The sequence below is a fragment of the Microcebus murinus genome, chromosome 5, assembly GCF_040939455.1.
Source record: "Microcebus murinus isolate Inina chromosome 5, M.murinus_Inina_mat1.0, whole genome shotgun sequence".
Taxonomy (NCBI): Eukaryota; Metazoa; Chordata; class Mammalia; order Primates; family Cheirogaleidae; genus Microcebus; species Microcebus murinus.
This window is the reverse complement of record NC_134108.1, coordinates 112,932,769-112,947,933: the sequence shown is the minus strand read 5'-3', so window position 1 is coordinate 112,947,933 and position 15,165 is coordinate 112,932,769. Positions and strand designations below refer to the sequence as shown.

Sequence of the window (15,165 nt, the reverse complement as noted above, 5' to 3'; positions counted from 1 at the left end):
TATGTGTTGTCTTAAGGCAGTAAATGTGTGGATTTGTGGCCATTTTAGGGAGCAATGGATAAGTAACACAATGGTCTGTCAGTTATTTGTGCATACGCCTCGCTTGTTTGGCTAGGAGAGTCCCCAGCGTGAGCCTGCCAGCAGAGTCCACACAGGCAGCCCAGTGACAGGGCCTTCGCCTTCGCACGCTCCCTGGCGAGCGAGGACAATGCTATGTGTCCTCCATGTCTGGGACAGCGCCGGCTCACAGCTGGCGTCAGGAGAATGTCAATGGAAGTGTGAACGAATCAACAGAAAGCGTGAGAGCCCTCCGCGACCCTCGGCATTCAAAGGGAGCCATCGGCTGCCTTTCACTAGCACGCACTGCGCCCTGATGAGGCCGCCAGCGCCACACTCCACGCGGGCTGAGGGACACAGAGAGCCAAGCGCAGCCGCAGGGAGGTGCCGCGAGGCGGTGCGAAGCCTCAGGACGTGGGCGTCAGGCTTGCGTTCAGGTCCCGTCCCGACGCCCCAAACCTCTGTGACCCGGGCACGTTTCTTAGCTTCTCTGAGCTCTGCACTGCCCCTCCCACCATCTCAAAGGAGGGTGATGGCCTGGTGGCCTGGGATTGTTGTCAGAATTGAATACGGTGCATGCTGGGTGTCTGCTGCAGTCCCAACATATGGTAAACTCAAGTATGTCATACCATCTTTTCAGAAAGTGGCACACCCGCTGCACCAGCTGTGATCTAGCTGTGGGACCAGGACACACACAAGGAATAATAAGAGAACGTGTCGCTGCATCGAGTTCAGCAGTCACCAACTGCTAAGTGCTCTGGGAATTCAGAGCAGAGACACCAGGAGGCTGGGAAAGCTAGGGTGCGGCTTGCAGGGGAGGGGGGTTGGACAGGTGGGAGAGAAAGGTGAGAACATTCCAGGTCAGCATAACCACACAAATGAAAGCAGGGAGGTAGGAAAAAGCCATGCCGCGTTTGTAGGACTGTGGGGAAACGGGTCTGGTTAGTGTGGAATTTTCAGGAATGGGGAAGACCAGAAGCCAGCAGGCTGGATGGGTGATGCCATGACATAGTGACATGGTGACATGGCGACATAGTGACATAGTGAGCAGTCAGAGGTTTTGAGGTGGGAGTGAAGGGAAAAGTGGTGTCTAAAGAGAACCAGTCTGGAACCTTTGTGCAGGACGGCCTGGACGGGAGTGGGCCGGCGAGGAGCCGGGGCCTGGAGCGGCTGTCCAGGAAGAAGGCGCAGCCGCCTGTCAGGGCGCTGTCATCTCTGAGAAGCACCAGACCCCCAAAGAACAAGGAAAGGACACTCCTGCAGGTGCCAGCTAGCAATGCAGCGTCCCAGGCGAGGCTGATAGCACAGGAGACCGTGCACCCGGCAGGGGTGCTGGGCCCGCCCCGGTCTCCACTGGAGACAAGTCCCACCCCGGCACTACCCGGCCTCCCGGGCCCTGCCCTGACCACCGGCCTTGGTGACCACAGGAGGTGGTCGGCCACTCAAATCTCTCAGGTGGCCTGTCGAGAGAAACCTTATCAAAGAGGGACAAGGATAATGAGCTGAAACTGCCAGGTCCGCCAGACTCAGCGAGATCCCCGAGGAACGTGGCAGGTGGCGGCAGAGCAGCCTAGGCATCCGACCCCAGGCCGGCCACCCGCAGGAGCCCTGCCCGAGCTGCCGAGGGCCGCAGGACACGCCTGTCCCTGTCCCTACCCTGCCTCCAGCCTCGCCCCGACCTCCCAGTGTCCAATCCCACAGCCCAGCCTGGCGAGCTCGAATGGGGACCGCTCCCTGGTTGGAACCTGTTCGGCCGTGGTGCCCCCTTCTCCTCTGCACCAGATGGGGCGCGGGTCCAGACCCTGCCTCCCGAACTGTCCGGGGCTGCACGAGCTCAGGCACAAAGACGCTTCCTGGGGTCTGGCCAGTGTGACCTCCAGCCTGCACGGTACCCTGACCAGCAGTCCCCCGCCTCTCGCCCTTCCTGGGGCACTGTGACCACGGTGTCCCCCGCCTCTCGCCCTTCCTGGGGCACTGTGACCACGGTGTCCCCCGCCTCTCGCCCTTCCTGGGGCACTGTGACCACGGTGTCCCCCGCCTCTCGCCCTACATGGGGCACTGTGACCACGGTGTCCCCCGCCTCTCGCCCTTCCTGGGGCACTGTGACCACGGTGTCCCCCGCCTCTCGCCCTTCCTGGGGCACTGTGACCACGGTGTCCCCCGCCTCTCGCCCTTCCTGGGGCACTGTGACCACGGTGTCCCCCGCCTCTCGCCCTTCCTGGGGCACTGTGACCACGGTGTCCCCCGCCTCTCGCCCTTCCTGGGGCACTGTGACCACGGTGTCCCCCGCCTCTCGCCCTTCCTGGGGCACTGTGACCACGGTGTCCCCCGCCTCTCGCCCTTCCTGGGGCACTGTGACCACGGTGTCCCCCGCCTCTCGCCCTTCCTGGGGCACTGTGACCACGGTGTCCCCCGCCTCTCGCCCTTCCTGGGGCACTGTGACCACGGTGTCCCCCGCCTCTCGCCCTTCCTGGGGCACTGTGACCACGGTGTCCCCCGCCTCTCGCCCTTCCTGGGGCACTGTGACCACGGTGTCCCCCGCCTCTCGCCCTTCCTGGGGCACTGTGACCACGGTGTCCCCCGCCTCTCGCCCTTCCTGGGGCACTGTGACCACGGTGTCCCCCGCCTCTCGCCCTTCCTGGGGCACTGTGACCACGGTGTCCCCCGCCTCTCGCCCTTCCTGGGGCACTGTGACCACGGTGTCCCCCGCCTCTCGCCCTTCCTGGGGCACTGTGACCACGGTGTCCCCCGCCTCTCGCCCTTCCTGGGGCACTGTGACCACGGTGTCCCCCGCCTCTCGCCCTTCCTGGGGCACTGTGACCACGGTGTCCCCCGCCTCTCGCCCTTCCTGGGGCACTGTGACCACGGTGTCCCCCGCCTCTCGCCCTTCCTGGGGCACTGTGACCACGGTGTCCCCCGCCTCTCGCCCTTCCTGGGGCACTGTGACCACGGTGTCCCCCGCCTCTCGCCCTTCCTGGGGCACTGTGACCACGGTGTCCCCCGCCTCTCGCCCTTCCTGGGGCACTGTGACCACGGTGTCCCCCGCCTCTCGCCCTTCCTGGGGCACTGTGACGATGGTATCCCCCACCTTTCGCCCTTCCTGGGGCACTGTGACCACGGTATCCCCCACCTTTCGCCCTTCCTGGGGCACTGTGACCACGGTGTCCCCCGCCTCTTGCCCTTCCTGGGGCACTGTGACGATGGTATCCCCCACCTTTCGCCCTTCCTGGGGCACTGTGACCACGGTGTCCCCCGCCTCTTGCCCTTCCTGGGGCACTGTGACGATGGTATCCCCCACCTTTCGCCCTTCCTGGGGCACTGTTACAAAGGTGTTCCCCGCCTCTCGCCCTTCCTGGGGCACTGTGACCACGGTGTCCCCCGCCTCTCGCCCTTCCTGGGGCACTGTGACCACGGTGTCCCCCGCCTCTCGCCCTTCCTGGGGCACTGTGACCACGGTGTCCCCCGCCTCTCGCCCTTCCTGGGGCACTGTGACCACGGTGTCCCCCGCCTCTCGCCCTTCCTGGGGCACTGTGACCACGGTGTCCCCCGCCTCTCGCCCTTCCTGGGGCACTGTGACCACGGTGTCCCCCGCCTCTCGCCCTTCCTGGGGCACTGTGACCACGGTGTCCCCCGCCTCTCGCCCTTCCTGGGGCACTGTGACCACGGTGTCCCCCGCCTCTCGCCCTTCCTGGGGCACTGTGACCACGGTGTCCCCCGCCTCTCGCCCTTCCTGGGGCACTGTGACCACGGTGTCCCCCGCCTCTCGCCCTTCCTGGGGCACTGTGACCACGGTGTCCCCCGCCTCTCGCCCTTCCTGGGGCACTGTGACCACGGTGTCCCCCGCCTCTCGCCCTTCCTGGGGCACTGTGACCACGGTGTCCCCCGCCTCTCGCCCTTCCTGGGGCACTGTGACCACGGTGTCCCCCGCCTCTCGCCCTTCCTGGGGCACTGTGACCACGGTGTCCCCCGCCTCTCGCCCTTCCTGGGGCACTGTGACCACGGTGTCCCCCGCCTCTCGCCCTTCCTGGGGCACTGTGACCACGGTGTCCCCCGCCTCTCGCCCTTCCTGGGGCACTGTGACCACGGTGTCCCCCGCCTCTCGCCCTTCCTGGGGCACTGTGACCACGGTGTCCCCCGCCTCTTGCCCTTCCTGGGGCACTGTGACGATGGTATCCCCCACCTTTCGCCCTTCCTGGGGCACTGTGACCACGGTATCCCCCGCCTCTCGCCCTTCCTGGGGCACTGTGACCACGGTGTCCCCCGCCTCTCGCCCTTCCTGGGGCACTGTGACCACGGTGTCCCCCGCCTCTTGCCCTTCCTGGGGCACTGTGACGATGGTATCCCCCACCTTTCGCCCTTCCTGGGGCACTGTGACCACGGTGTCCCCCGCCTCTTGCCCTTCCTGGGGCACTGTGACCACGGTGTCCCCCTCCTCTCACCCTTCCTGGGGCACTGTGAGGATGGTATCCCCCACCTTTCGCCCTTCCTGGGGCACTGTGACCACGGTGTCCCCCGCCTCTCGCCCTTCCTGGGGCACTGTGACCACAGTGTCCCCCGCCTCTCGCCCTTCCTGGGGCACTGTGACCACGGTATCCCCCGCCTCTCGCCCTTCCTGGGGCACTGTGACCACGGTGTCCCCCACCTCTCGCCCTTCCTGGGGCACTGTGACCACGGTGTCCCCCGCCTCTTGCCCTTCCTGGGGCACTGTGACGATGGTATCCCCCACCTTTCGCCCTTCCTGGGGCACTGTTACAAAGGTGTTCCCCTCCCCTCGTTTGCCAGAGCTTCCCTGGAGGCCTGGTATTAGAGGAAACTCCGATTTTCCTCATTTCCGCTTCTGACTGTATTATAAACCTCCCTGTTAATTGAACTGACTGGAGTGGGTGTCCCTTTGCAGTAGAAAGAGTAGCTACAAGGCAAGGTGTGAAGTAGTCCGCTGTAAATGCAGATGGCCGTTCTCTGCGGGCTGAGCTCTGGCCTTGGAAGAATGAGGGTGGGGGCTGGGGAGGGCTGGGGGGGGTCCGGGCCCCAGACCTGGTGCTGCTGGGCCCGTATAGGCATATGCTGTACCACCCAGCAGTCATTTGTAAAGACCCAGCAAACTAATAAAACTGATAAAAATATAAAACTAATAAAAACTGTAAAACTAATAAAAATAGAAAAATATAATCCACTTTTTAGTGGAATCTCAGCTTTATGTTTTATAACATAGGCACTTTTGTCTGTTTTATTTTTTGGAATACACCTTTTATGTGAATACTGAACAGCCCCAGGGAAAGCAGTGCAGCCCCAGTCCCTGGCTCCTGACCCTCATGTCTCTTCCCATCGCTGAGCTGAGGGTGAACGACAGACTCGGGCAAAGTCCACGCCTGGGCCTACCCCCGCTGCGCCCGCTCCCTTTGGGGTTGCACCGGATGGTTCCTTCCGCTCAGGGGGCCAGTAAGGGGGTGATGGAACTTTATGGTTCATGTCTGCACAAAGCAAACAGATGATGTTGAAGATATGAGTGAAGTGTATGATTAAGCAGAATAAAACACAACAAGAACTAGAAAATAAAATATGGTCTCTTGATGCAGTTAAGACAATACTTTTTTTGAAACATAGTCTTGCTCTGTCACCCCAGGTAGAGTGCAGTGGCATCATCACAGCTCACAGCAACCTCAAACTCACAGGCTCAAGTGATCCTCCTGCCTCAGCCTCCGGAGTAGCTGGGACTACCAGGCGAGTGCCACTATGCCTGGATAGTTTTTCTATTTTTAGTAGAAACAGGGTCTCACTCTTGCTCAGGCTGGTCTCAAACTCCTGAGCTCAAGCAATCCTTTCACCTCAGCCTCCCAGAGTGCTAGGATTACAGGCGTGAGCCACCACTACTGGCCAAGACAATACTTTGATCATGCATAGGATTTAGAATCCCACCGTGGGACGACTGACAACTTTCCAAATCCTAGGCAGCGTGAAACCAGCAAGAGCGCTGGCAGGGGACTTCAGGCTCACCAGTGCCAGCGTCTTCACACCAGGCCTGCCCACAGCCTCCCCAGCGCCACCTGTCCTTCCGTCCCACAGGGCCACCCACGACAAATCCACTCATCTTCTCCAAATCCTCCATCTCCCCCCCTTCCACCCACCTCTCAGATGTCATGTTTTTGTCCAGGCCTAGAGCAATCTCAGCTCTTTAAGCTAAAGGTCACAGGCCTCCTCCCGGGACTTTTAATGCAGCAGAGGGTGCAAATGGCAATCAAGTGATCAGGAAGACACCTTTCTGCAAGGGGAGTATGGTCCTTGGTTGTGGTTTATGGCCATGCCGCCCCGTCCCCTACTCCCAGGCACCTTCGTCTCAGCCAGAAGCGGCACCAGCAGGGGGAGGGAGGCAGCGAGCAGGGCCAGGTGGGGATGGCACGCACCTGCTCATAAGAACAATAAGATGGCCCAGTGTCCCACAGTCACAGGTCACCCAGCCAGTTCTCTGCTGTCCCCTCTTCCTAAGATGCTCTCTCCCTCCTTCCCTCAGTGACCATATGTGTCCTTTAGACCCGTCCCCTCCAGAAAGCTGTCACTGGCACACCCCTCGCTCCAGGCTGCACTGCGCCCCTCCTCTGAGCCCCACAGTGCCGCGGCCAGACCCTGTCCCGGCAGCCACCACACTGTGCTGTGGCGTCCTCTGGTCCCTGGAGTGCCCTCAAATGTAGAACTAGCTTTTTCTTCTTATTCTCTCACGGCCAGCGGCTACTGGGCTGCTTGGCTCCCAGCAGCACACAATAACTGTCTTGGGGGTGTGAGTAAATGAACCCAATATTTTTGGAAGAAAACAAGAAGAGGAGACATGAATCATACAGTTGGTTAGTCACAAGGCTGATTCCAGAACCCAGGTCTTCTAGCTCCAAACCCGGTGCTCTCTCCTGTGCACAGCTACTCGTGTGCCTGATGGGGACACTGGTGAGGGCGCCGAGTCCCAGGCCCCTGGCCACCCACTGGGCACGGGGAAGGGCTTGATCAGCAGACCGAGGGTCACCCCCTTGACCCCTAGCAACTGGCTCCATCCCATCGTCTAAAGCCGTCATTTCCATTCCAGCTTTTCCAGGTGACCCAGCCAGGGATCAAGTCCACGTGGTACCTGACTTTCTCCTGCACGCAGAGGAGGGACTGCGCCCTCTCAGGAGCCGAGGCGGAAGCTGGACCTCCGGCCCCAGAGCCCAAAGAAGGGAAAGACCTTGTGTGTGAAGGAGGCAGTGAAGGTGTGGATGGGCTCGTGGGTGACAGCATTGGTGAAGCTCACCCAGCCCACCTCGTAGTCCAGAGACACCCGCACCTGCTGGGGAGGCTCCTCCAGCGCCAGCCGGACAGGGAAGGCGCCCAGAGCCGAGACGAAGCCCCAGGCCAGCCTCACCGCCCACACGCCCTCCTCTGGCCGCAGACGCAGCTCGCCCTTGCGCGGCACGTCCTCGCTCACCACTCCCAGGGTGCAGCTGCCCCCGGGGGCCAGGTCTACACTCACCACCCACGTGTGCCTGCCCCCCAAGAAGCCATCGTGGGCCAGGACACAGGTGGCCCGGTCAAAACGCTGGGAGCTGTCTGGCGAGTTCTGCCACTTGTAGGAGAACTGGGCACGCTGGTGGTCCTCAGACAAGAGGAGCTTGGGGTGGGAAGTCCGGGGGTCTAGAGAGACGCGAGCTGTGGGGATAACCAAAGGGACACAGATGTCAGCGGACGTGCCGTTACCTTCAAGGAAGGCCTGGCACTCCCTGCACCCGTCAGCACTGTCGCTGCCGACACCACAGCAAGCAAGGCTCCCACGCTGACCAGGCTTGGCACTGCCTGGGAACTGGGCAGGAACTCGGCCCCGAGAACCTGCATCTCCACCAGATGCCGGCCATGCAGGCTCGTGGTGCGGCGGGGAAGCCGGCCTCGGAGGAGGCAGCAGCTCCCGCGTGGCTCTGCGCCGTCCTGGCGAAGCTGTTGTCTCACCACACAGCCGCCCCCGCCCCTCCCTGTCGCTGTCTCAGAAGGCAGGCACGAGGGGGACACGCATTTCCTGTCCAAATTTCCTCCCTCCCCGCAGGGTCTCCAGCTCACTCGCAGACTGGCCACTCTGCCTTAGTGACTCTAAGACCTGCAAAGTCTGAGGACCGCTTTTTAGCACCACAAACTTCTGCATGCCCCTGCATGTTGTGACCTTTAGTATCCACAGATTGAGAAAATCTCATAAATCCAGCAACAGCGATGGTTAGCGAGCCCCTTCCGACACCTCCATGACCCCCAGGCTTTGGTGAATCACTGGGACAGCGGCCTCGGAGGGTCCGTCCTGCTCCTTCCTTTCCCGCCCATGGCCGCCCCCGTCTGTCCCCTGTGGAATGACACCGGAGAGGAGGCAGGCGCTCCTGGGGGTGCTAGGGTACGACTCTAAACCCACGCCGAAGTGCCCCTGATGCAGAGCCTCCCCCCAGTGGGCCCCGTCCCGTCCCGATTTAGTCTTTCCGTCCACCCGACTCTCACTGACGGGGTGTGAGCTTCGTGCTGCACTCGCGGCGGGTGTGCCTGTGCCTTTGTCACGGCCTCCTGAGAGCCTTGCAAGGGCAGTGACGGATGTATACACGCATGTGCGTGTGCACATATGACTACTGTGATGCAAAATTGCTGTCCTTCTCAGGGACTCGTCACTCCCCCATCCTGGTGTAGGCTGCTTACCTGGCTCATAGTCCAGCGCAAAGCAGAGTTTTTCTGCAAAGAGGAAACAAACAGGATGAGATTACATCGGTCTCACAAAACCACAGGACACTTGGAGCTGAGGACACTGAGGCCCGGAGGAGGGAGAAACAAACAGAAGCGTGGAAGGCAGGACCCTCGAGACCAGTGGCTCCACCCTGGAGTGTGCCTTAGCGCCACCCAGAGGGCCAGTAAGACACACCTGCTGCAGAGCCAGGTGCTCTGGGTGGGCTGAAGCCCACCATTCCTCACAGGTCCCGGTGCGGATGCTGCCCTAGCCCTGAGCCGGCAGCCCACGCCGCCCGCTGCCCTCTGCACCCACAGAACCCGGGACACAGCAAGTGCTCACGGAACGTCTGCCTAACGAAGAGATACATGGGTTCACTTATTTCTTTTTCTGCTTGGAAATAGGCCGGGGGTCTCTTACCCAGAAACAGCTTCACGCCCCTCTGCAGCGGCAGGGCCTGCCTCGGGAGGTCCCGAATCCTCTGGCCCAGCTCCGGGGACACAGCCGCTGGCTTCCGGCACTTTCTGGTCTCACACCTAGAGGCACAGAAATGGTGGGGCTGGAATTACCCTTCCGAGGGCGCCTCGGCAGGTCATCTTCCTCCACCGCAGCATGGAGGCGCCGGTTCCCACAACGGACAGACTCCCTCCTGGCTGCTCCCCACGCCCCTCCCGGCGCGCGGGACACTGCGTCTGCACGTGAGCACGTTTACACGTGAACGCACGTCCTTAATGTGAGACGGTTACACGCTCACGCGGCAATAACCCGGCGTGGGCCGCGTGTGAGAGAGAAAGCGCATCTTACCTTATCAGGGTGCTTCTGACATCCTGGGGAGAGAGAGGGCAGTCAGTTTCCCCGGCTCTCCCTCCCACTCGCCTTAGGACTAGAGCAACGAGACACCACATCCCCAGCCGGGACAGAGAGAGGACACCAGACCGTACAGGCGCAGCCTCAGGGCTTCCTGGGCGACTTGACTCGACAGGCCCACACGCTGCAGGCCCTGCCCCTGCCCTTCAGAGGCGAAGGTCAGCCCCGTGCGGAGGCGCCCGCGAATCACGCTGCCTGCCTCACGCCTTGTGGCGACCCGGAACCTCCCCTCCGGCCAAGGAGGTGAGACAGAGCGGGCAGGCGTGGGGCCTGGGCGGAGCCCCTGGTTTGCAGGCAATGCGCTGCTCCACGGCCACGCCGCTCGTCTCAGAGGCTGGCAGGGCCGGCCTGCTCGGCACTTCCGGGGACAGTGGTTTCAGGTGCAAACAGCATCTGACATCTGCTTGCAAAGCACTTGGCACCTTCAAAGTGCCACTTCAAATTCCATTTCGGTCGTACCCGCACAAGCCTGTGAGGCAGTTGAGGAAAGTGTCCTCCCCACTGGACAGGTGGTGGGGTGGAGGCCAGAGAGCGAAGTGACCAGGACACTCACGAGGAAACCTGGGCCAGTTTTGAGGCCCTGGCCCTCAGGGATAGCAGAGGCGTCTGAGGGAAGGACACACGACTTAGACAAACCTGGACACAGCGGAAACGTGCACCGATGAGGTCGGGACACAGGGGAGGTGGGGACACAGGGGAGGTGGGGACACAGGGGAGGTGGGGACACAGCGGTAACGTGCACCGATGAGGTGGGGACACAGGGAAAGTGGGGACACAGGCGAGGTGGGGACACAGGGGAAGTGGGGACACAGGCGAGGTGGGGACACAGGGGAAGTGGGGACACAGGGGAGGTGGGGACACAGGGGAAGTGGGGACACAGGCGAGGTGGGGACACAGGGGAAGTGGGGACACAGGGGAGGTGGGGACACAGGGGAGGTGGGCACACAGGGGAGGTGGGGACACAGGGGAGGTGGGGACACAGGGGAGGTGGGGACACAGGCGAGGTGGGGACACAGCAGTCATGGGGACACAGGGGAGGTGGGGACACAGGGGAGGTGGGGACACAGGGGAGGTGGCGATGCAGGGGAGGAGGGGATGCAGGGGAGGTGGGGACACAGCAGTGATGGGGACGCAGGGGAGGTGGGGATGCAGGTGACGTGAGGACACAGGCGAGGTGGGGACACAAGGGAGGTGGGGACACATGGGAAGTGGGGACGCAGGGGAGGTGGGGACGCAGGCGAGGTGGGGACACAGGGGAGGTGGGGACACAGGCAAGGTGGGGACACAGGGGAGGTGGGGACACAGGCAGGTGGGGACACAGGGGAAGTGGGGACGCAGGCGAGGTGGGGATGCAGGCGAGGTGGGGACACAGGGGAGGCGGGGACACAGGGGAGGTGGAGACACAGGGGAGGTGGGGACGCAGGGGAGGAGGGGACACAGCAGTCATGGGGACTCAGGAAAGGTGGGGACGCAGGGGAGGTGGGGACACAGGTGAGGTGGGGACACAGCAGTCATGGGGACTCAGGAAAGGTGGGGACGCAGGGGAGGTGGGGACGCAGGGGAGGAGGGGACACAGAGGAGGAGGGGACGCAGGGGAGGTGGGGACACAGCAGTCATGGGGACTCAGGAAAGGTGGGGACGCAGGGGAGGTGGGGACACAGGAGAGGTGGGAACATAGCAGTGATGGGGACGCAGGGGAGGTGGGGACGCAGGGGAGGTGGGGACACAGGAGAGGTGGGGACACAGGGGAGGTGGGGACACAGGGGAGGTGGGGATGCAGGAGAGGTGGGGACACAGGAGAGGTGGGGACACAGGGGAGGTGGGGACACAGGGGAGGTGGGGATGCAGGAGAGGTGGGGACACAGGAGAGGTGGGGACACAGGGGAGGTGGGGACACAGGGGAGGTGGGGATGCAGGGGAGGTGGGGACGCAGGAGAGGTGGGGACACAGGGAAGGTGGGGACACAGGGGAGGTGGGGACACAGCAGTGATTTGGATGCAGGGGAGGTGGGGACGCAGTGGAGATGGGGACGCAGTGGAGGTGGGGACACAGGTCAGTTGGGGACACAGGCGAGGTGGGGACACAGCAGTCATGGCACACAGGGGACCTGGGGACACAGGGGAGGTGGGGATGCAGGCAAGGTGGGGACAGAGGGGAGGTGGGGACGCAGGGGAGGTGGGGACACTGCGGTCACGGGGACACAGGAGAAATGGGGTGAGGCCTCACCGTCAGCAGCCTCTCTGGGGGCCTCTCCTTCTTCTCCTCCAGCTCTTCGACCAGAGCATTGAAGCGGCGGATCTCCCCAGCCAGCAGGGCCTCCAGCTCCTCCCGCTGCGTCAGGATGTCCTCTTCCAGGCTCTCCAGTTGCCCCAAGAGGGTGCTCTGCTGCTCCTCCAGGCACCGGGCCAGACGGGCAAACTCGGAGGTCACCTGCTGTCTCTTGGTGGACACCTGGGTCTAGGGGCAGGAGGCGAGCTGAGGGGGTTTTCATGTTCCTCCTCCTCTTCGTTTTTCTCCTGTGCCCTACTTCACCCTGTCTCCTCCCTGATCCAGACCTGCATCCTCCAAAGCTTGGGGGTAGAACCAGAACACCCTCCGCACACACTCCCTCAGGCTCGGAGCTGGGCGGTTTCCTGCCCGCCCGCCCCTGTCCCTGGAGCCGGGCACAGCATGCAGGCTCTGCCGCAGCTCGGAAGGGGCAGGCTGGGGGTGCCGGGGACGCCGCTGCTCTCCTTCCAGATGTGCGCGCTGTGTGCACAGCCCTAAGCTGCTTTACAGGAACAACCTCATTTCGTCCTTACCGATGAGGTCGTGACAGTGTTTAATCTCTGTTTCACAGATAAATGAACGGAAGTGAGAGAGTAGCTTAAGTTCACACAGTGCCAGAGTCAGGATTCAAACTCAGAATGACATCAAAGCCCTGTGTGCCATGTCGCCTTGGCTTCAGGGACTCACCAGGCCCCGAGAAAGGCGCGGGTCCCGGGAAGGGATGAGGACCTACCAGCAGGACTTGTATTCGTTTCTTTTCCCTTGACTGGATTTCTTGGAGCTCCTCTCTCTCTTTTCTTAGACACTTGAGACATCTTTCTATTTGCTCCTGGGGAGAAGGAATTTAAAACACCTAAGAGGGAAACATGATTTGTTCAAGGCTGTCACCTCGTCCAGCCCCACCCAGGGTGAAGTGGCCCCAGGAAAGGAATGTCTCCTGGGGCTGGTGACGCCTGAGCCTGCGCCTGACAGTGAACTCTCTGGGTCTCGTCCCCTTGCTCTGTGCTCCAGGAATTCTGACCAGGGCTTCTCCCTCCATCGGATGAGAGCATGGCTGTGGGTTTCTTTCCCACTTAGCCTGGAGTCTCGTTAACACCCTGCTTCCTTCTGCTTGTTGAGTGACATCTGGGATCTGTCCTGAGCTTGATCTGTCCTTTACTGAAATTCTTCCGGGTTTCCGACACATCCCAAAGGGAGCGTGTGCAGATGGCGACCCTCCCTTTTCACTAGAATCGATAATCTGTGCAGGATTCCAGAGGGGAGGTTAGACTTAGATAACCCAAAATTAGTCGATGAATTGTTTAATGGTTATGAGCAGGTAACACACATAAATGTCCACACATGTATTCTCAAAAATTCGTACAGAAATCTCAACATCAAATGCTGATGAACAAGACATCCACACACACAGCAGCCCGCTTGTATGGAAACACAACACATAACAACTAGCACCAGCACACACTCACTTAGTGACAGATTAAATGGAATTACCCAACCTGCATATATGTGAACACCAATTTATTCACAAACATGAACTCTCCAACAGTTACACGTAATACACTCAGACACACACATACTCAGACTCCCACTCACCTATAAACACGCAAACATTAACAGCAGTCCCCAACCTTGTTGGCACCAGGGACCGTTTTCATGGAAGACAATTTTTCCATGGACCGGGGAGAAAGGGGATGGTTTCGGGGTGATTCAAGCACATTTCATTTATTGTGCACTTTATTGCTGCTATTATCACATTGCAATATATAATGAACTAATTACAGAACTCACCACAGGTGGGGACGCCTGCGTGTGCACACACACGCACACTGCACAACCGTCCCTCAAACGTGAACCCCAGACACGCTTACCTGTCACACAGACACACGCACCAATGTCTCGGTCGCTCGTTCATTCAGCAAGTGCTTACTGAGCTCCTACTATCCTTTGGCCATCACAGAACACACCAAAAACATACACACACGATATCCCGTGCTAGTGCCAGGGTAATCATATTAGTAAGGAGAAAGACCTGGGCCTCAGGGGGGCCCAACTAATCCACAGCCCAGCTCTGCTCCTCAGTCCAGTCCTGCCCGGACCCCAGCCCCTCCTACCCTGTAGGGAGCCGCCGCCGCCTCCAGGAAACGCAGGGTGTGCGCCCCGTGGGCCCCAGCCTCCCGGCACAGCACGCACAGCTGCGCCTCGTCATCCTCGCAGAAGAAGTAGACCCTCTCTCCGTGCTCCTGGCAGACGACCTCCCCTCCCAAGCCCGGCGCGGACGCCAGCTGCAGGCGCTCGACGCTGTGCACCACTCCGGCCAGCTGCCAGTTGGGCCGCAGGCTGCCGGGGCGGAAGGGGTCCTTGCAGACAGGGCAGGTCGGGGGCTGCCCCAGGTCGGGGCCCCGGGTCTCGCAGTAGCGCGTGAGGCAGCTGCGGCAGAAGTTGTGGCCACAGTCGATGGTGACCGGCGTCCTCAGGGTCCCTTGGCAGATGGGACATTGGACCTCGTCTGCCAGGCTGGTCACAGCAGCGGCTGAGGCCATGGTGCTGCTGCTACGGCCCCCTCAAGGTCGCCCCCGCAGCCTGGAGGAAGAGGAAGGGCTGGGAAAGTGGAGCAGACACGTGCCACACCCTCACATGCGCTCAGGGCCAGGCGCAGGCGCGTGTTAAAGACGCACCGGCACACGCACACGCAGACAGGCTGCCACTCTCACATCTGGCAGCGGCCAGGGTCCTGCTGTCCTGCCAACCGCAGACAGGGAGAATGGGACAGGGAAGGAGCAGGTCTCACAGCATCCCAGAGATGGCCTCCTGACGTCCGGACGGGTGGCCGTGACCTGGGCTCGCCGTTCCCTTCTGTCTGTCCAGAGACACAGTGGAGGGGAGTGGTGGTAGCTCCACCGCCCACTGCTGAAACAGTCATTCTTTTGGGGGCAGGAGGGAGACCGAGTCACAGAGTGGAGATGCCACCCCGCCTCCCTGCACTATGGCCAGCTGTCTCCAGGCAGATTAGGGATATCAGCCAGCCCAGGGCTGGAGAGTGTGGGGACTCAGATAAGGCCCGTGCGACCCGGCACACACGGCACCACCAACTTCACTGGTGACGCCCCACCTGTCCCGCCGCAGCTTCGAAAGAGGCTGGACTGTCCCTGCGTGGGGGAGGAGAAAGAAAACGAGGTAACAGCCAGCATCTGTTTGTGATGATCGTACGCTTTACCCCGACACGATGCAAACGTCTGGTCTGGCGTGCTCCTCTTACCTGCTCTACA

The 15,165-nt window shown here is 61.4% G+C and overlaps 1 protein-coding gene across 1 annotated transcript; it reads right to left on the bottom strand.

Annotated features, from left to right (window-relative positions):
* Positions 1–6,837: 6,837 nt before the first annotated feature.
* LOC105855367 (tripartite motif-containing protein 10) lies at positions 6,838–14,781 on the bottom strand. The gene is made up of 7 exons (XM_012736285.2): positions 14,011–14,781; positions 12,633–12,728; positions 11,858–12,088; positions 9,569–9,591; positions 9,185–9,300; positions 8,740–8,772; positions 6,838–7,725 (listed from the first exon to the last, which is right to left on the bottom strand). Exons 1-7 carry the CDS (start codon positions 14,437–14,439, stop codon positions 7,208–7,210), a joined length of 1,446 nt encoding a protein of 481 aa, XP_012591739.2. The 5' UTR covers positions 14,440–14,781; the 3' UTR covers positions 6,838–7,207.
* Between the last annotated feature and the right edge of the window lie 384 nt (positions 14,782–15,165).

What these genes read in the sequence shown, in the direction of transcription:
- LOC105855367 (XM_012736285.2), bottom strand. Translation starts at nt 14,439, where the DNA reads ATGGCCTCAGCCGCTGCTGTGACCAGCCTGGCAGACGAGGTCCAATGT. An exon ending in CCCCAGAGAGGCTGCTGACG is followed by an intron (nt 9,592 to 11,857) that starts GTGAGGCCTCAC and finishes CTCTCTCCCCAG; the next exon opens with GATGTCAGAAGCACCCTGAT. An exon ending in TGCGCTGGACTATGAGCCAG is followed by an intron (nt 7,726 to 8,739) that starts GTAAGCAGCCTA and finishes TTATCCCCACAG; the next exon opens with CTCGCGTCTCTCTAGACCCC.